Source organism: Camelina sativa, chromosome 16 (genome assembly GCF_030686135.1).
Source record: "Camelina sativa cultivar CO46 ecotype springtype chromosome 16, ASM3068613v1".
NCBI classification, from domain to species: domain Eukaryota; kingdom Viridiplantae; phylum Streptophyta; class Magnoliopsida; order Brassicales; family Brassicaceae; genus Camelina; species Camelina sativa.
The window spans coordinates 17,452,115-17,472,872 of NC_141895.1; the positions used below are offsets into that span (position 1 = coordinate 17,452,115).

At 37.8% G+C, this 20,758-nt stretch overlaps 2 protein-coding genes and 1 pseudogene across 19 annotated transcripts; 1 reads left to right on the forward strand and 2 right to left on the reverse strand.

Annotated features, from left to right (window-relative positions):
• Window positions 1-184: 184 nt before the first annotated feature.
• On the reverse strand, window positions 185-1,073 carry LOC147925661 (uncharacterized). Its single transcript, XM_087492711.1, has 2 exons — window positions 799-1,073; window positions 185-722 (listed from the first exon to the last, which is right to left on the reverse strand). Exons 1-2 carry the CDS (start codon window positions 1,071-1,073, stop codon window positions 185-187), a joined length of 813 nt encoding a protein of 270 aa, XP_087348837.1.
• A 1,297-nt stretch (window positions 1,074-2,370) lies between these two features.
• LOC147925662 (agamous-like MADS-box protein AGL103 pseudogene) lies at window positions 2,371-2,994 on the forward strand (annotated as a pseudogene).
• Window positions 2,995-3,577: 583 nt separating this feature from the next.
• LOC104750510 (protein SWEETIE) lies at window positions 3,578-20,228 on the reverse strand. Of its 18 annotated transcripts, none has more exons than XM_087491501.1 (49): window positions 19,876-20,137; window positions 19,306-19,513; window positions 18,912-19,018; window positions 18,248-18,484; window positions 18,047-18,136; window positions 17,880-17,967; window positions 17,658-17,722; window positions 17,283-17,387; window positions 17,082-17,171; window positions 16,880-16,960; window positions 16,699-16,767; window positions 16,011-16,136; window positions 15,575-15,678; window positions 14,997-15,129; window positions 14,812-14,918; window positions 14,408-14,509; window positions 14,096-14,263; window positions 13,874-13,960; window positions 13,664-13,757; window positions 13,468-13,536; window positions 13,252-13,374; window positions 12,733-12,801; window positions 12,525-12,629; window positions 12,224-12,312; window positions 11,865-12,021; window positions 11,348-11,497; window positions 11,135-11,184; window positions 10,921-11,020; window positions 10,777-10,833; window positions 10,612-10,679; window positions 10,404-10,497; window positions 9,994-10,178; window positions 9,531-9,675; window positions 9,361-9,429; window positions 9,055-9,111; window positions 8,882-8,968; window positions 8,681-8,809; window positions 8,402-8,605; window positions 8,044-8,304; window positions 7,867-7,935; window positions 7,520-7,585; window positions 7,097-7,194; window positions 6,867-6,963; window positions 6,597-6,759; window positions 5,898-6,208; window positions 5,679-5,813; window positions 5,391-5,555; window positions 5,173-5,298; window positions 3,578-4,984 (listed from the first exon to the last, which is right to left on the reverse strand). In XM_087491501.1, exons 1-49 carry the CDS (start codon window positions 20,038-20,040, stop codon window positions 3,875-3,877), a joined length of 6,834 nt encoding a protein of 2,277 aa, XP_087347627.1. In that variant the 5' UTR covers window positions 20,041-20,137; the 3' UTR covers window positions 3,578-3,874. The 18 variants fall into 18 exon arrangements, with proteins under 18 accessions (XP_087347627.1, XP_087347640.1, XP_087347626.1 ...); XM_087491514.1 differs by having other exon boundaries at window positions 8,044-8,301; window positions 11,865-12,016; window positions 13,252-13,369; window positions 19,876-20,119; XM_087491500.1 differs by having other exon boundaries at window positions 7,867-8,301; window positions 19,876-20,228.
• Window positions 20,229-20,758: the final 530 nt, after the last annotated feature.

Consider the following 20,758-nt stretch of genomic DNA (forward strand, 5'->3'; position numbering starts at 1 on the left):
AGAAGTACTATATTTAGAAGTTGTAATAATTCAAGGGAAGTCAAAGTTATTTGAAGTAATGTTTATCTCACATAATATACATTGTCAATTACTCAATTGGTAATGGTGTAAAACAGCTTGGCACTTTCGATGGTTAAAAGTTAGAAACTTTTTTTTTTTTTTGACAACAGGGTACAAGATTGGCTCAAATGAGCCAATACGAAGGAACATTGTTTACATAGGTAACTAGGTGCGGAACAGTGCGAATACGTCGCGCCAGATTATCCGCTTTACCACTTTGAGAGCGAGAGACATAGACTAGGGAGAAGGAGACAAACTCCTCTCTATCCGCCTGGATGTCCTCCAAATAGGGTGTAAAAACTGGCCACTCAGAAGGCGAAGACACCATCTTCACTAAGTCAGAGCAGTCGGTGAGGAAAACGACAGATTGATTATCCGCTCCAATCATGCATCGCATAGCCCAGATAAGGGCTTCAACCTCGGCATGAAGAGGAGAGAGACTGCGGCGAAAGTTGGCAGCACCCATGGTGGGGGCATCGTCCCAAGGCGACGTGCAAAACCATCCTCTTCCCGCAAAAAAATCTGTTGCTTTCCACGAACCATCAACATAACTTGAGAAAGGCTGAGAAACCCCAAAACTCATCCTCCCACAGGGGACCGCCGTACCAACAATAGCCGGTGCTAAGACCACATCATCCGTCTGAGCCAGAGCCCATGCTTTGCTTCATCCGCAAGATGGCTAGGGGATTGGAGTCCATATTACTAAAAAGCTTATCATTTCGGGCTATCCAGACATACCACAAAATCCATGGAAAATATTCCTGATTTTGAACATTTGGGAATCTCCAAAAAAGAAAATCCATATTTGTGAAAATTGATTCCGAGGGGATAACACCCTGAGCCGTCGGAAACTGCGACAAGGCCCAAACCTGACAAGCTGGGGGACATTCAAAGAGGGTATGATTAATCGTCTCCTCCCCAATACCACAGAGCCCACAGGTAGCATCACAACTCAAACCATGTTTTCGTAGATTAGTAGTAACCGCCATACAATCCGAAAGCACTTGCCACATGAAGTGCCAAAGTTTTGGAGGACACCGAATTTTCCACACAAAGGCTTGAAGGGGTACAAAAGTCGGTCCAAAAATCTTCGGACCGGCTGAAGCGATCGAGTGATTTTCTAAATATCTCTCTAATAGAGATTTTCATTAGAGAGGAAAGAGAAATGCGGACTTCTCAAATTTGTTTTCAAATTACTTGTTAAAAAAACTGTCCACTTTACCAATTATGTCATATGTTAATTCTTGATATTTTATATATATATATATATATATATATATATATATATATATATTTTTAACGAAAGAGATGTCTTTTTTCTTCTTAAAACGACATTTACAATAAATGAGCAGATGAGTCTGTAGAGTTTGTCAGTATGTGCGGAGCTTACTGCTTACACAATGGATTTCCTTGGTTTAGTGAAGATCAAAATGGTTCCGGTTTATCTTATATATTATACATCCTCAATAAAAAACCTGAATCTACTATCCAAACGATGAAAGAAAGAAAGAAAAAATTTCGATAAAATGAGAAATTAAGGTCACAGATACAAACACCACTGTTGGCAGAGATCCCCTTCCGTGCCTATGATGATGTACAAAACAAAACTCTGGTGGTTTCCAAAAAGTTGAACGGATTGACATTCTAGATTTGGCAGACAGAAGCAACATGTAGGTGGTTTCAGTCTGATTTTATGCCTGACTGAACCAATCAAAGATATGAGCATCATCATATCACAATAAGACCCAAAACAAAGATGAGGACTTTTCATCAGTTACCTGTTTGTCAACTTTTTTTGGTGTGTACTTCGATCAAATCATGATCCTCCATATCAAGTTCAGCAGGAGTGGTCGATGGATCAATCTTATCACCGTCAAAAATAAATACAAGATTTTGCAGGTTAAGCTCAGCTTTCTCTGCATACATTTTGAAAACCTGCTCAAACTTCTCATCCTACAAGAAAACGGGAAAGTACCAATTCTACATCAGCACACAAAGGCATCTCATAATTTACACATTGTTAAGGACAGGGACACTACTCAAAAACTCAACCCCTTTCAATATTTAAAGTGATCTCATCAATCCCCAATCTATATTCATGCTTTCCTAGAACGCTCTGTAAATATCTAGCTATCCGGATGTTAGGGAGGGTGACATAACAACTAACTCTTATGCCTACTTATCCCACATACAAATTTTTCCTAGCAAGCTACATGTTGATGGCAGGTTGGGTAGTGAGCCGCAAGCAGCAAAAAAAGACTTACCGCAAACACACGGCATTGCTTCTTTTCATCTTTGTCCTGAATTGTAATGACAATCTTGACCCCGTCATCCGTAGGCTCTGGTGGTGCCTTATCAGCAGCCTCTAAAGGTGGATTGAGTGATAATTCAGAAGCCATCGCTCAAAGGTACGTTGCATTGAGCGAGACGAAACAACGCAAAAGAAGCGTTGATCTTGGCGGGTCTCTCGCAAATTCCAACAAGAAGAAGAAACTGGTGAGACCGAGATGTGTATCCAAGTTTCCAGTTTGGGACCCTAGGTTTGATAATTACTCGGGTGAGCAACTCACGGGACTGGTTCAGTCTTTGGAACGTAACCTAACCAGATTACAAGATAGGTTCCGGGATCTTGTTGAAGTTCAGAAACAGAGGAACATGAATCAAGGACCGAGTAGTAGTACTAGGAATACGATCAATCAATATCTGCTTCCACAACAACAACAACAACCAAACCAGTTTTCTATGTTTCTGCTTAACCATGAGAACGGGAATGTCGCGCAAATCCCATTAGGTTTGATGAACCAAGGGCGGCAATCTGTGCCGATGATTCCGCCTGAACTACTGATGAATCCTGATGTGGGAAACTACAATTCGGGCTCACTTGGAGCTTTTGGTCCTCCTCTTTATGATCTCTCACAACCCCTCTTTTCTTGATTTGATTTCATTAGTGCAAATTATCTAGTGTGTTGTAATATGATTTTTTTTGTTGGATTATGACTCTGTCTAGTGTGTTGTAATATGATTCATTATTTGTTTGGTGACTTGCTTGTAAAGCCTTAACTGGCTATTTTTAATCAATCGATTTAATCAAATCTTGAGCTAATTCATCTTGTTTCTAGATAAGTCTAATATGATTTTCTTTGGATTATGTCGGTCTGTCTAGTGTGCAATAGATTCATTGTTTGGTCACTTGCTGCAATCTGTACTCTCTCTACTGCTATCATCTACAATTGTAAAGCCTTAACTGGCTATTTTTAATCAATCGATTAACAGCTAATTCATCTTGTTTCTAGTTTACCTGCAACAAGTTACAGTGAGCAAAGTTACAAGGGATCGTCAAGTCGCCCATACGAATATACGATACGAGAATTAAAACCTGGTTTGGTTCAAGTTAGAGAAATTTTGTTGGTAAAGTTTCTTTCCACATTCATGCTACAGAGCGACCAATGATCTTTTTTTTTTTTTTTTTTTTTTTTTTTTTTTGCAGGCAAGAAACCTCACCAAATCCATTTCTATCTTTCTTAAAATAAAGTATTGAATTTTAATTTAACTTTCTCTACACTGTCGCTAGTAAATTACATGTTTACTTGTATATTCTCTACACTGTCGCGAATTAGCACTTGCGCAGAGATTGAGAGGAGTTTTTTTACAAAAAATCACAGTAGAAAAACCAAACAATGTAATAAACCAATTTCAAGGTTTATCCCCAAACCAGAGCGCATTCACAGCAACTGAAATGACGCATAAAGACAAACACAAATGAATCATAAAAATGTTTACAGTTAAATTTTGTATCACCAGTCTCCTAAAATATTTAATCCTCCTCGCTCTTATTTTCAGCCATTGTCTGTTCCGTCGTTACGATAACATCAGCCCCAACATGTTCCTTGCTAGATTCATCCTCGAGTGACGTTTGAATTTGTTCAAGATCATCATCTGGTGCCGGTGAATCTAACTCAGTTGAAGCAAGTTTGATATCAGTTCCAATATCTTCAGATTCCAAATTCTTACTTTCAACTGATTGTTCCATCATTTCAAGAGGATGTTCATCAGATAAGGTTTTGTCATTCTGGTTTGTAAGAGCTTCTTCTATGAGACATGGCTCTACTGTTTCCTCTTCAACCTCTTTGCTTTTGTCAACCGAGTCTTCTCTTGTCGTGAAACATGACTCCACTGTTTCCTCTTCAACCGCGTTGCTTTTGTCAACCGAGTCTTCTCTTGTCGTGAAACATGGCTCTACTGTTTCCTCTTCAACCTCTTTGCTTGTGTCAACTGAGTCTTCTCTTGTCGTGAAACATGGCTCTACTGTTTCCTCTTCAACCTCTTTGCTTGTGTCAACTGAGTCTTCTCTTGTCGTAAAACATGACTTTACTGTTTCCTCTTCAACCTCGTTGCTTTTGTCAACCGAGTCTTCTCTTGTCGTAAAACATTGCTCTACTGTTTCCTCTTCAACCTCTTTGCTTTTGTCATTTGAATCTTCTCTTGTGGTGTCTGTGGCATGGTGGTCAGATGCAAGATTTTGATCAGCAGCTTCTTCTGCTAGTAGTGAAGTATTTGATTCATTATCCTGTATAGAAGAACTCCCAGGAAGATCTGGCTCCTCTACAGCGACATTTTCTGTCTTAGACTCTGGCCCTTCAAGATTTGTGGAAGCAGGAAAAGACTGGAAAGTGTCCCAATCATCATCATCATCTTCTTCATACTCCTCGTCATTTTCTTCGCCAATTCCACTTTCTATTGTGCTAACCTGATTGAATGATGTTGGCACAGTGGGCAATACTTCTGCTTTAACCATATCAGCAGTAGAGCTAACTTTTTCAGGTGTTGCTACCATAGGTGCTGGTAATCTGATATCCATGGGTGGAACCAAGGATTTTGGCTTTGGAAGGGCACTATCTTTAGAGACGGAAGCACGGATGATATCCTAAAAATCAGAAGAACAAGGACATAAATTAGATAGTTCAATTTTTGCATACAAAAAGCTTACAACACATCAAAGGAAAATAAAGAAAAAAGTTAAGTTGATTAAAAGGATGGGGGATTTGGGATCCATTAAAACTTTCGAACACAATGTTTTCAGGTGAGTAAATCAAATTGAATGCATTCACGAACCTGAAGCTGCTGCCGGTGTGTTGCTGGCAGCGACAGCAAAACTTCCTTAAAGTGAACAGCCGACAAAGGTAACTGAGCTAGATGGGAAACAAGCCGCACAGCTACATTTCTTAACTCAAGGACTTCCTGGTATTATCCATGAAACAATAAAAAAGACGTTTAACACTGGAGCAGAAAATTTGTAACATAAACTTCACCGGTCGGGCAAGGAATGTAACCTGAGAAACACCATCTGAAGTCTTGGAGAAAACCACAAGAACCACTTCAAGAAAAAGGCTCATGAATCCCCTCTGAATTTCATCAGTAATTGAGAGTGTCTGAAGTAGCATTATGAACCGCAAGCATTCACCAGCTATGACCACTGATTCCTTATTCATAGGTTTCTATCCAAAAAAATAAGAACGAAGTCAGTTATCATAATTTTTATCTAAGAAGACGTCAAAATTGCTCTTTTCTTCTAAAATATAAACTCTGTTGAAATTGGAAGGAAGAAACGAGAAAACAACCAGAAGCGCCCTCTGCATTAGACTGCCAACATCTCCAATAAGTTCGCCGACAAAGAAAACCGCAAAACTTTTCTCCTCTGGGTTTTTGTAACGCTGAACCAAGCTTTTTAGCACTTGTAAAACAGTAGCTTGAACCTACAGATATTTGAACTTATACTGTTAAGAGCTTGATAACTAATGATAGAACTAGCATATGACAAGAGGGCAAGTCTCAGATACCTGAACATTAGAATCTTTCATTACTGCTGCTATACTAATTTGGCAACTCTTCAACATGGCAATACAGATAGAATTGGTATTAGTTTCATCTACTGGACAGTCAAACTCGTAGGCAAGCTTAGCCAGTGAGAAAAGTTGTTCCAGACAGAATACAAGCTTCAATTGAAGAAGCTTGCGTAACCCTGATCTCTTGTTGTCCACAAGATGGATACCATTGATACAATCTTTAGTCAGATCACCAACCATGTGCAGACAAGCACCAAAAATTGCTCTTATATGGACACTACTATCGGCAGCAAAATTAGGGTCATCTGCAATAAAACGTTTTGATTAAGAAGCTTCAACAAGCTTTTCAATGTCCCAATAAAGGAAGCAAAAGCTTTCAGTTGCAGAAAATCAACTTCACAATTCTGCATTTGCAACTTCGGGGCTTACATAAGACAGACAGAAAGCATACATGATCTACACTGAATGTACCATCAAGCAAGTCCAACCTTTCACAGAACTTTGACACCATCTAATAACCACCCCTAAACAGCCTGGTCGACCAAAGATTAACCCAGTTCCAATTCTATATAAACTTACTATCTGTTCCTCCTATACAAACTCCTGTCATTTTAGCTTATTTTAGGAAGCTAAAATGACAGCGTCCTTTACTTTATCATATTATCACATTAAATGTGAATACAATTATCATACCAGTTAAAGGTTTTTGTGATGAGGCTCTGGTAAGCTCAAGCAATAACTCATTGGTGGACTTCACAATCTCAAGAGCTTTTGATAGGTATGCGTCAGTGGGGACTTCCCGGATGCACTTGTAGCCACTTAATAACAATGCCAGAGATGCAGAATTTAAATGATGCTGCATCAACCAACAATCATCAGTTAGATGTAAGGAGTGCAATGAATAAAACAGAGATCCAAAACTGCAACATATAAAGCAAAGATCCGTCAAAATTTACACGTTACCTTTAACTCAAAACGTGTCACTAGAGTCTTTATGGAGATAAATAAAGGAGAAAGCAAATTATCCCAAATGTCATCATCTGGTGAAATTTCATTATGCCTGAAATAGAAAAGAAGTGATCTTTGTTACGGTTGTTTCCAGATGTAGTCAGTATATTTCTCTCTAGAATTATCAGGTTCAAAATAAACAAAAATGAACACAGCTTCCAAAAATCTCCTGGTAAAGTGCACACCTGTGGAGAATTTTGGAAAGGTACCCCAGGCAGAGTTCAATGGTCGAATAGGCAAACTGATCACTTTCAAGAAAATCTTTTGGACAGTTTTGTGAAATCTGTTAAAACGTAAATAAAAACTTCGTCAGAACTAGCATCTTTGCTAACGCATAAGGACTATATACTCCTGGTAAATGAATCAGAAATCAGTTGTTACGAGGAAACTCATCTAACAGAGTTTAAACCATTCCTACAAGGAATAGTATGGCATTGTTCCAATTTCCAACTTAATAAAGGTAAACAAGAACACAGAAAGAATACATATATACAAATGTTCTTGAACCTCATTTCCAATCTTAGGGAAAGGTGAGTATATGCAAGCCAAAGATAATGTTTAGGACCTAAAACGATGGTTTCAATAAAATCAACAACTCTTGTACCTACCTCTTGCACTACTGATACTGCAAGAATATCCCAGGAACTGTCCATATGAAAGGAATACGAGAAAACCTGGATGAGTTACAAAAGGAAAGTGAATCCAATCAGAGTAGTGAATGACTAATTAAAGCTTACAGTCTATTGCGCTTGGACATGGCTAAATCATAAGCCAGTTAGGAAAAATATGAAAAATGTGGGGTTGAGTAGATGTGCAGAAAATATGTGCCAAAGAAGAAGCATGTGGTTACTCAAAACCTATATTAAATTCTTTTAGTAGCTGATGATAATAAGAACTAAAATAGAATTGCATGATAAATATTTCAAACGAAAGAAATATTTTTAAGTGGATTTACCTGCAAAAGTTCTTGGCAGAGATCTACGCTGACAAAGCCACTGGTGAAAAATCTTTCAGCAGAAAGAGACTGGAAAATTGGTAATACAATTTCATATAACTCTAGGCCTTGGAATGAAGATTCATTGATGGTGGAGTTCCCACTACATTTGATTTTAGCTGAGCTAAAAGGTATTACTTGCGTATTAGAGGCTGGATGCATCCCCTGAAATAAGACAAGTACAGCAAATCCCCATAGAAACTGATAATCTTCAACCTCTAGAGTAACCATGCGATGTCTAGATATTAAGGAGCTATCAGAAAATTCTTCCACACTATGATAAACAGGCATAGCATCCAGGACTAAAGCTTGCAGGATGACAGGCCATGCCTCTTCCAGACAAGGCCGTAGCCTTCTTGACACAGTATGTGGCGGGATTTCGTCTAAGAATGAGCACTGCTGCGACAAATCAAAGATCTTATTAGAAGATAGGGGAGCAGAAGGATGGAAGTGTTCAGCTAAAGAGAGACAACAGGACTATTAAGTGTTGACTCACACTTCTTTTCAGATTCTGACATAAGCAACCATAACTGTAGCCCCTTAGGACCTGAATCCAGTACCTCCCAAGCAGATCCGAACTCTTGGAAAACAATGGCAACAGTGCTTCAAATTCTACTGGCATCTCACCATGGTGTTTCCTCAAGAACGTAAATATATAACACTTAAGCGAGGCATGTGCAGCAAGAAGCCTGATCTTGATCTACGTTGCAAGAATAAGTCTAGTCAGTGAAAGCCAAATAAAATTAGAAAATTAAAACTTTTGTTGCTTATGCACCTTGCTTGTGACCCATTCAGCAAACGAAGGATAATATAATTCGTTGAAGTCAGTGAGTGGACGTGAAAGCAGAGAAAATATGCGTTTGACTGCAACTTGATCACTGCTTATTATTCCACTGGTCATTATCTGGTTTTAAACACATTAATTTAGTAACATAATGGCACAAAATCTGAAGGAAGAAACGAATGTCATGCTCACCTTTGTGGCCAATTGTAACCCAGCTTCCAGAAGAGCAGGGCCAGAATTTGCATCCAAGGCAGTACGAACAGCAGACACAAGTTGAGCCTAAGTTTGAAAATTGTCAGTAACTATTATGTTCATTAAAAATTTAAATTAGTCTTCGTTGAGAAATGATTTTGCATGGGGAGCACCTGATATTGTTCCAGAAGAAGATGTCCAGGAAGTTCAGGGTCGGCTACCAATTTAAACTGCACAAGTATCACAAAATAATAGATTATTTTTTAATGTAAACTACCACACCAGATCAACAAGGTGAATATGACGAGGAAGCTAGCAAAATATTGGTCAAAAACACATGTTGTGAGGAAAAGAATCGGGTGGTGGTGAAGAACAATCAAATAGACAACTTTTGAAGAAAGAAATAAACAAACATATAAAAGTGGTGGGAACCACATGTAACTACAATTCAGAAATCTTCTACTACCAGAAAGTCTCACCTTTTCAAGAATAGTACTAAGAAGTCCAACTCCAATTGGCCTCATGTTTTCAAACTGAATAGTGCTTATCTGAATAATTTGGTAGATCATGTCAAAATTCTCTCAGAACATTTTTCAGATTTCTGAATATATACAAATGGTTCTTTACAAAGTTAATTTCTTTTCTTTACCTGATAAGCAAGAGATATCAGCTCTTGTAGTTGAAGGACTAACCAGTCACCTGAGCTTTGTCTATCGGCATCAAGTTTCCTCGCCAATAAAATATCAAAATGAGCAGCATCATTTCCTACAGCCTCTGGCAAAAGACTCAAACACCTACAGTCGAAAATCAATTGGGATGATTTAGCTAAAAAGGACATGCTTTAGAACACAGAATATATATAAACTCTTATGCAGTTTGACTAGAATTGCAACCATTACGCTATTAACTGCTCAGGATTAACCAACAGTTCAGATTTCTATTATCATTGAGCCAATGATGAAACATTTCACATACACTTTTGAAATCTCAGGTGGAATATTATTTTCCATCAATTTTAGTTATATGGTTCCAGAGCATTAATTGAAAATATTGATGTCAACGATATTCCGTAGAGAGGTAGGGTAAAAAACAAAGAAACATTTCCCACTTACTCAGCTGCAAAAACTCTGGTTCGATATCTCAAGGTTTTGTCTTTATCAGGATTGGCACGTCTAGATTTCCCAGTAGAGCTAGAAACCATGTCTTCATCATCATCTCCAATGTTCTCTCTTGTGTTAGCAGGATCGCTTTCTGCAATGTTCGTTTCAGCACTCCTTCCAGCGGATGCTGCAAGGGCCTGTTAGCAGAGTAAAAAAAAAAATCAATTGATTTTGGGGACAAGAAGGCAGATCTGGATATATAATAACACAAAAAAACAAAACTGACAGTAACATTTTGAGCAAAATGGAAGCAATCATGAGAAACAAATAAATTGACCTGGTCCCATTTCAGATTCATACTGCATCAATGAAAAGTCCATAAAAAACCAAGAAATTTGTATGAAAAAGTTCATTGCTATTACCATGTTCCGGCATATTGACATCCATCGAGATGGGCGTGATGGGCATGTTGCATAAAGCAGGCGTATCAAGGTACTTCGGATCAGATTCCCAATCCTACAAGAGCACAACATTTCCAGAGTCCATAAATAAATCAAGTTAATCATAAGCTTACATAAGAACTTAACATTCAATAAGACGAGAACATTTACAGAAAAAACAATTTCTTACTCCGAATCAGTTTCTTCATCCAACATCTGAAATAAGTTGTCCTCTATCTGCTCGTCAATGACAGAAACCTAAAATCACAAGAATGCGATAAATTTCAAGGATGCCATTAATTCCAAGATTTTAGGAGTCTGGAAATTAAAATTTGGATCAAAGCATGCTGTTTACCGGGTCCTTCTCAATCAAATGCCGAAGAGTTGACACAGATAAACGTCTAATTATCGGCTGTTTCACAAAAGATGTAACTAATGTTCATCAGGGGAAGCCCTTGTAGACTTACCTACGAAACGAGAGAGAGCAAAAAAGAAAAACCTGTCTTGATGCCAGCGTCATTAGAAGATTCGTCACATGTAAATGTACTGAAACTGCTTGTGGAGCAAAAAGAATAAGCTGCTGGGTAAAACAGACGCTCCTGAAATTGTTAAGATGTAGAATAACAATTAAGCTTGACACAGGATATAAATAATTAATATAGTGGTAACAATGGATAAAAATGATGGTGGCAACGAGAAAGGCGTTCACATACTCAAGTAGTGTTGGAATTTCTTGCCAAGAACTAATCTCTGCGATAACAGACTGCAAAAACTTTTAATTAGAACAAGCAAAACAGACTACCTTACATACAAATGCATGCATTACTGTGATGCAAGGTTGGAAGTTTGGGGTGTACTAAATCCCCTTAAAAATGCGTGCATCTCTTTTTTTTCGAAAGACAAGGTTGGAAGTTCCAGAATAGTACCTTGCATCGTGAAAACAGAATACTTCCAGGAGAAAGCTCAGGGCCAAGGACAGCAACAATAGCGTTAATAAGGCGTCCAATACCTTGAGAAAGGTCGATCCATCCACTTTCTTCAGTCAACAAAATGTCCAAGGCAAGTCCTAATGCTGCCTAATAATGAATAACGAATGGGAATGATAAGACATAATGGATGGAGATATCAAATCAAGCTGGGGGAATGAAGCCTTATGAACAGTAAGCAATTATAATCATGCACCTAATATAAGGATGATAAACTTTATCAAACATCTTGAGTTGCAGCTATTGAACTGTACCAGAGAATTATTCTCTCTGTCAAGCATTATCACGTTCCGGTGATAACCAAGTAACTAATTTAGCCAAATTTATAGATGCGCTGGATTTCATTTTAGTTTGATGAACCAACAGCCCGAACACCAAAATGAGATCTTTTGAATCGAAAAAGGTAGATATGAAAACTGTGCAGTCTAAGCTTTTAATGAGCTATGATACTGTTTACCTGAACATGAGATACGAATGATAAACCAGCAGCTTCAATGGTCAAAAGAAGCCCATGCAGGGCCCAGATCTTAAGACCAAGAACAGAAGTTTTGGCCAGAGATGAGACTGAACTAACAGTAGCAGGTACTAAGGACGACAATGCCATTCCTCCTGCACTGCACACCATGTAGAAATAAATTCAAAATATAACAGATCAACATGTCGAAGTAGCTTTCAATATGTAAATCAATACATATCTGCAAAGATGGATAGTATCTGTTAACTGCCGTTAAAGTATCAGAACCAGACACATATTAACCTACTTTACAATTTTATATATATTTACAACATATGAAACAAGTTAGAAGCCAACTCCACCTGTGATGAATGCAACCAAGTGCAAGAGCAATTGATCCACCATAATTTGGATCTGTTATTCCACTTAGATCGCCAAGAAGCCCTCTGGTCTATTTATCACCATACAAAAACAAATGTGAGAAACAAAGGAAATGTTTTGTCATACATCCTACCGCTAAAGATTTAGAAACAAAAAATTTAGGAAACAAGTGAATAAAGCAAAAGCAGAGACATGGTATAGGGTCCCATAAGCATCCAATTTTAAGGAACATAAAGAAGGTCACGAACGAATTTTATGTAGAGAACTGCATCGTGGACAAACCATTCTTGCTGTAAAGATGTCATTTCCAAGACGAGCTAGAAGACCTAGACCCTCACAAGCTGCCCTGCGTTGCGACGCACAAATGTCTCCCTCTGTTAAAATATTCTACAGCAACAGAAACATCAAAAGATATATAAAAGAAAACACGAGAATCAATTCTGAGATTAGATTCATAATTCTGAACTACCATCTGTATTGACATAAATACCTGAAAAATGGCTTGCCCTGAGCTTAATACTTCCGTTGTTAGTTGCTGGGGACGTAGAGCATGCAAAGCCTGAGAGATAAAGAAACATTAAGTTCTGAACGTAGCAGAATCATATTTTGTTCATTTAACAGAAAATGATCTGAACTCAGATAGAGATGATTTATGCAGCACAATAGTCTTTACATTGCCTAGGCTAGTGCTGGTTTGAGCTCAGATACAATGATCTGAACGGTAGCACAACCGTTCCATACTAAAAGAATAGTGCTGGTTTCATTCTTTAATGAAACAAAACTCATTAGCTCTACATATAGACCACAGATGTTTATGATCCTTGATATAATGTCATGCTATATGTGTATATTCTAGCTTTCCAACACCACCTGAGTTCAGCCCTAAGTACACTCATACACGAGGTAGACCCAGAACATGGTTGTACTTTTACCATACTACTATCTTGACCAATTATTCTACTACGGTTTGTAAAAATGCACAAAAATCATATACAAGTATTGGAAGCACCTTTAAACCGGCAAGAAGTCCAGCACAAATGTTAGTCAAACTGGCTGTACGCCAATGTTGCTTCTTTCCAGCTTTCATACACTGTTGTATGACCGAAAGAAGTGAGAGCATCCCTTGGCTATCCTGCGAAGAAAAGGTTACAATCATTTTAGACTACCAAAATAGCAAATGTCATAGCAAAACAAGAACCTATCTGGACATATAGTAATCCCAAACCTGAGAAGCAAACATGATACCAAAGCAGAGAACCATCTGATTCACCAATGTCTTTTTCACAGTCTCTGGCTTCATGATTACAGAAATTTTGCATAAGAGTTGAGAATAAATATAAAAAAAGACAAGTCTGTAGCCAGAAAAACAAAAACAGCTCAACCACTAAGAACAAATTCCACCAAGAAGCCATTGCGCTTACCAGCGGGAAACTAGAAACTTTACTTTCCCATACACTTGGTGCTAGACCATTTTCCCCACCTTGAAAATAGCGAAGCTCATCTTCAAACCAATCCCTGGATAAAAAATTCATAAGAAGTTACATCTCCTTGCATGAAACATGTGAGGAAACAAATACCGAAAAAATCTGTAGGGAATGCAAACTAATAAATACAGATGATCATATAGGCACCTGCCAGGAATCCAAGGACCAAGCCATGCATCTCTTTTGTCAAGGAGCGCCTTCAAGCACGAGCTTTCCTCACATCCAGAAGGTTCCCTTTCAATTAACAAACATGAAGGAATCACTAGTTCAGTGATTAACAAACATGAAGGAATCACTAGCTATGTCCTTAGCATTTATTTATAAAGGGAAGTTAGAAAGACAAACAGTTTGGGATGACATTTCTTTTACCTATATGGTGTTGTGCATAGCTGAATAATTTGTTGATGCTCACTTTTATAGGCCAAGGGATCTGGGATAGACTGATAAGCTATCAATATTCTTATGATGAGTATGTCGACGAAAGTTTTGACATCAGAAAACCGTTTGTTGGCCATTGTCGATACACTAGACAAAGCGCTGTTTAGAATAAGGTACTGTCAATTAACTCATCATACAGGTAAAGGATATGAGAACTTATTCTCAAATAAAAATAGCCGAATTATTAAATTGGCATTTACATGTAGACAGAAACTGTAGGAAAAATCAGTAGTAATGCCATACCTACGGAGGTTTGCCAGTACAGGTTGGAGCAGGATACCATCATTAAAAGATACAAAACGTCGTACAAAAGCTGTGAGTGCGTCAATTGCAGCGGACCACACACTACCAAAAGGAAAACACTGATCATTTACTTGTTATCAAGAATAAAAATATTTGAGTCATCACTTTCGTTCCTTTTAGACATGAAGTTCAGAGAGAAGTGAGGACTAAGCCCTCTCAAACCAGCCACTAATGTGTCAAAAATAAACTAAGAAAATAAACACGGTTCGCTTCCAGGAGCTTAGATAAACTAAGACAATAAACACGGTTCGCTTCCAGGAGCTTAGATAAAATATACAGCATAGGGAAAGAATATTGAAACCTTCGCGCTTAAAGAAAGGCTTGATGTATCAAGAGCCAGTTACCTTAACGTAGATTTTAAGTCTCCCTGTTGTTTGATCAAGTGTTCTGGATTTCCAGTAAAGACGTCAGTCCACAAGATTAGAATATCAAAATCTTGGTCCCCGAACTCCTATATAATCAAATAGAATTGCATAAGACAATGCATGCCATGGACACCGCAGTTAAAGACATGCGGATTATAGATTACCTCTTTTGGCATAGAATTTAATAGTGATGATAGCAATAACCATCCTGCTTCCTTTTCACTTGAGGCAACTGTAACATTTCTCCTTGATTCTGTTAGCATCTTCTTTGAAACTTCAAGCACCGACTTTGGCAATCTATGAACAAAAAATTACAGAAAAGTATTGCAACTGGATAAAATGGAAGTTCTATATTGGCAATTATACAAAGTCGTGGCAGATTGAGAACTTTTTTGACTATCTAGCACAAAGTATCCTCCGAATTTTTCATGATACGCAAAAAGGTATGACCAGGAACTAGTTTGATTAGGAAAAATAGCAAATAACAAACGCCCAGAAACTATTAATCGTACTAAGAGTTTGAAGGTTTCATCTATTTGTCTAAGGCAATGAGAAAGGTAGCAATATACAGGATTAGTGGGAAGATTTCTTCATCGGCTCACAGAGACAATAAAAACTATCCGCCTAAATGTATGAATTAAATGCCTAGTAACTAATTTATCGAAAACGAGTATTAACATTGAGTTTGAAGTGCTGAAACAGTGAATATGATGTGACCATAAGGAGTTATTAAGACTATTACCTAGCAGGATAACCAAGAGATAGTCCAGGAGAAATGGAGACTAGAGCTGCCAACGTTGCTGCTTGCCCATGCAAAGAAGCAAGATCAGTTTTCAATTTTTCTCCCTACAGAAAACAACAATGGTTACTTATTAAGTCATTCCCCGTCATGAAGTTGCTGCAGCTCACAATAGATAATGTCTATTTATAGAGACTTGAAGATGAAGAATTTCAATTATATGAAAGCCAAAGATGTCATAAGCATAAAAAGGGGAACTATGATGTCTTTCATGATATTTTTCGATCTTCAGTTTCACCATATGGTGTTCTACATTCGGATCAGAATGACCCTTCACATTTTCATTAATATTGACGTTTTTGTTGCCACACCTCAGTATCATCGTACTGAAAGAAGAAAACCCAACTCAGTTGAGATGAATTCGAAGCACTAGTATTACCTTTTCAAAAGATAAACTTTCCCGTAAAGCATTAAGAGTGGTTACAGCAAAAGATGTCAACCCACCAACGCACGTAGGATCAACCTCAGCCAAAGCACGTAAAGTTAAAGCGGCCTCAACACGTACCTGAAAAAATCAAGTTTACGTCTATAAATTATGCATTTACAATTACCATTGGGTTGTCATTTGACCCAATGTACCCAGACATAGATGTTGCATGACAGGTAAAATTAATAAACACATAACCAAATGTGAAAATTTCGATATATCAAGCTACTACATCCAGAAAAGCAATCACAAATTACTGTCTAACAGCTTCTTCCAACCCTCTATTTCTATGCATCAAGGTTTTGTTGACCTACCTATAGATTACTGTGATAACGCCATTACTGCTTATTCCAACCCTCTACTTCTTTTTATAAAAGTTTTGTTTACCTAACTTTTAAAGCAGATGAAACAGTTTTACATCCAGTGGTAGCAAGAAGTTCAAACGAACATGTCTTTCAGTGCAATTATTGGTACTAAACAAGATCACGTAGATAAGGAATATCAGAGTCTAGAATTTCTGAATTTCTGAATGCTGGAAAGAAATTTATTTCTCTGACAAATATTGCCAGGAAAAAAATATAAGGGATGAAAAGCACTCGTGTTGAGAGTAACTGTCAAAAGAAGATATGTGAAAGCTTACAAGGTCCAAAAAATGTGATAATGCTGCACCCACTGTATCATCGAAAAATTCCTTGAATTCATGGGGAACCTGCAGGCACGCAAATAAAAATCGAGCTTAAAAGATTAATTAGTAAATTTAACTAACAGCAGTTTCATGAAAAATATTTAATCAGAAGGGTTTACGCCAGTAGCAGCCTCACCTCTCCCAATGTTTTCAGCGTGAATGACAAAGCCCGCAAAGCAACTATTTTCATTGATGGACTAGCATTTGAAGACTGAAGCTGCATTTATTTCGGAAAATACATAACTTGTTTGATTATGATGTAGGACCAAAAATTAGTTTTTTTGAATATGTAGATCTGACTTGCAGGGAAAAAGAGTGATTCAGTAAAACTGCAAAACCTGCTTTCCGAGAAACACGGAAAAGCTTCTTTGGCTTGGTTCCATCATTTGATCAATTACGCCAACCCGTAGGATGTAAAGAACACATGCCTTCAAAAACAAGAATACATATTTTAAAATATAGAAGTATGTATGAAGAACTTATGCAAGACAAAAATGACAAGGTTGGAATTGCAAGGAAATGAAACAAGTGTGACTTACAAGTGCATGGGCATCAATTGAGGAGCCACCCCGCAACATGTCCATGACGTGCAAAGAATAGTCTTGAAGCTCACTATCTGAATCCAAATACCTTATCCGGTTGGCCTGCAAAGTATATTCAAGACTTTGTAAGTTTACAAGGCCATGGTGCCGATCTGAAGAAATGTATGTATAAAAAATATAATCACTGGAATCTACAAATAGATTCACATTCACTACTAGAAGAAAACTGCAGGTCTTATGATATGGCAATATAGGCAGTATAACAATTGGTTTGATTGTTCATGATAATATGTCTCAATGTCAAGTCAGAAATGCAAAATCTAATCACACAAGGACAACACAAAAACTGAAAAGATTCCAGCAATTGTTTACCTGTAAAAAGAACACCCATGACAGAGCCAAACCGAACCGTGTATTCTTTGCCCGAGATCCAATCGCTGCGATTATTAAGTATTTTTGTATAACGGAATTAGTGCTTCGCAAAACGAAAGAAAGCTCTACTGCGAACCTTTTTTAAAAAGATGTATATATATCCCAAGTCTGAAGATTTAACGAACCAAAAATTTACACACAGAGATCTTGTCTTAAGACTACCTTTTGTAAAGGGCAAAATTAAATGCCTCTGCAGACCACCTTCCAGTTTCTTTGCTGGTGGAAATGGACCTTTACCTCTAGGTTGGACCTAACAAAAAAAACAAAAGTTCATAACCACCAAATTATGACGACAAGAAGCACGCAAATTACTAGTAAAATAAGCCTACATGCACTTCAGGATGCATTCCTAGTGCAAGCAATGAGCCCAAAGCCTCCGCAAATGCATCTCGGACAGATGATTCTGGATCTTCAATACCCTACGTTAACATAGGCATATATACATATTCAGAGATAGACATCAGCCCAACAAGAAATTGGAAGAAGAACGGGCTAAAAACATACAAGTTTTACTAGCACATCAAACTGACCTTGACACAGTAAGAGGCTAAAGTATCAAATTCGCTAGTACCAAGACCTGGTCCCCCAATGTTGGAAAAAGCCTTCAAACAACGAGCAACAGCAATTCTCACAACGAATGATTTGTCCGAAGTGGAGAATCTTGTGAGGAGACGGTATGCTTCTGAGTATGCAGTGGCCGCAGCTGTACCACCGCAGCCTTCCAAAGCACTTTGAAGCAAGATAAAGGCTTCTTGTCTCACAAAATCCTGAAACAAGGGAAACAACACAGAGTTAATCAAGAATTAATAGCTGTAGTGACACAGGTCAGTTTTCTTTGATAGCCCAAGTTTCTTCACAAATTCTATATAATAATGGCTGAGTGGAAATAAAATCAATAACTGGAAAAATCGAAGCAGCAGACTTAAAGACTAGGAATAGTTAAATTAGTTTATACCAAACCATATTCCCCAATAAATATCAGGACACAATAGCAATAGTTGCAGAGCTTTAATTCCTCCCTTCACGGTCAACAAATCAGATACCTATTTGATATTTTCATACCATATAGTTCTTTCTAAATATTACAACTGGGGAACTGATAAAAAGACATGACCCACTGAAGTAGATTAAACCAATCAAATTACTTTTCCGCATGACAGAAAGAACTTAAAGTGTAAAGTTGAACTGTGATACCTCATTAAACTTCACTAATTTTGTTACAATAACTGTTGTTTCGAACAAGCCAGACGTAATTTTTCTCCCAAAATGACGATACAGTTCTCCCAAGCATTGGGCAGCACCTAGAAAAAAATTGTATCTATTAACTTTGGAGGATAAGACCAAATAATCATAAAAGAAAAAAACTTCCACATGGATGAACTTTATGAAATGTATGGTTACTTAATGTGCTCGACAGAATACCAAACAGCAGATCAAAACTGATAATTATTATTTTGCTAAGGAGGGTGACGAATATAAATCTTTATTCCAAATCAACACTAAAACCTACACTATTTGAAAGTATTATATGAAAATAGCAGCTGAATAACAGTTTGCCAGTAATCTTAACAAAAAAAATAGACCTTACCTGCAACTCGCTGAGGATCACTCTTCTTCCCATCGGAAAGAAACCCTTGTAAACTGCTAGCTCTAGAGTATATCGAAATACTATCACCACTTGAAATTATTTTAGCCATAGCCACAGACGCAAGATGACGTACTGGTCTTCGAGCACCAAGAGTAACCAGAGAATACAAGGCATCTTCGCATTTTCTTTGCGGGACTAACAAAGACTCCTGATATACACATGATCGTTGATAACCCCATCAGAAGTATCACAAAAAAAAATGCCAAAAATATTTATACACAAAGAAAGGTACTTGAATCAATGTAGTGTTCCCTAGTTATAATAAACTCATTCTCAACATGAATCTAGAACGAATCCGACGCTAAATAAAAGAACAAAGCAATGGCCGCCTGTGAAAGTAACTAAGAAGACTACTAGTAGTTGATCACACAGATCAAAGTCTATGACTATAACAAAGACTTAATCATCGTTGTTCCAGATAAATTCTTCAGATGCAAAAACAGACGACACTGAGCATGATTCGAGAAAAAAAATATTAAGAAAGGATCGATCGAAAAAGGGAAAGGAGACCTTGGGCTCTTTATCGATGGCGGAAATAAGATCAGAAAGGATCTCGAAACAGAGGAGAGGGTCAGGGTTTTTCTGTGAAGCTGACGCCACAATCGACTCAAGCTGGGCGACGAGAACGCCGAATCGCGACAGAGGAACGTTGTCGATGGCATTATTCTTCGCCATTATCACTGTAGAAGAAACATAGAGCGAAGAGAGCAAGCCCAGACAGAGTTGAGGAGAGGAAAAACAAAAAGAGTTGTGTGAGAGAGAGAGAGAGAAAGAGTCGGAGGAATCAGATCTATTGGGGTCGGAGGAGGAGAGAAGCCGGATTTAGTTTCCGGGTCGGGTTTATTTAGTTTCCGGGTCGAATTAATTAAAATTATTAAAATTCTTCTGTTAACCATTGAGGTGGTAAACTATCATCAAAATAAATAAAATAAAAACAGAGTTTATGCATCCATATTTATTTAACTAGTAGGTGGGCTGAGTTTTTACAATGGCGCCTAACAAAAAACGAATTGTGTCAAGAAGATCCCAAGACGTGATGTCGTGTTGTTGTTGTTGCTGCTTCTATTGTTGCATTGTTGTTGTTTCAAAACTTGTATTGTTGTTGAAAGTCTTAGTATTTCCTTGATCATGTACAAAAGATCTTCCTAAAATGTTGTAGAAAATATCTAACTTGTATTGATTAAGTTGAGAACAGAGTTTTGAAGACCAAATATTCTATATTCGATCACCCGGACGGTTAAACTGGACCGGAAATCATTGAACAGCATAGTTGGAAGGCCCTTAGTGAATATGTCGGCAAACTGCAGTGAAGAAGGAACATGCATAACTTTCACCTGACCCAGAGCCATTTTCTCACGAACAAAATGCAGGTCTATCTCTATATGTTTAGTCC

What these genes read in the sequence shown, in the direction of transcription:
- LOC104750510 (XM_087491497.1), bottom strand. Translation starts at nt 20,040, where the DNA reads ATGGCGAAGAATAATGCCATCGACAACGTTCCTCTGTCGCGATTCGGC. An exon ending in AATTAGTGAAGTTTAATGAG is followed by an intron (nt 18,485 to 18,911) that starts GTATCACAGTTC and finishes CCCTTGTTTCAG; the next exon opens with GATTTTGTGAGACAAGAAGC. An exon ending in GACTTCTTGCCGGTTTAAAG is followed by an intron (nt 12,802 to 13,251) that starts GTGCTTCCAATA and finishes TTTATCTCTCAG; the next exon opens with GCTTTGCATGCTCTACGTCC.
- LOC147925661 (XM_087492711.1), bottom strand. Translation starts at nt 1,073, where the DNA reads ATGTGGCAAGTGCTTTCGGATTGTATGGCGGTTACTACTAATCTACGA. An exon ending in TATTTTCCATGGATTTTGTG is followed by an intron (nt 723 to 798) that starts GTATGTCTGGAT and finishes TTGCGGATGAAG; the next exon opens with CAAAGCATGGGCTCTGGCTC.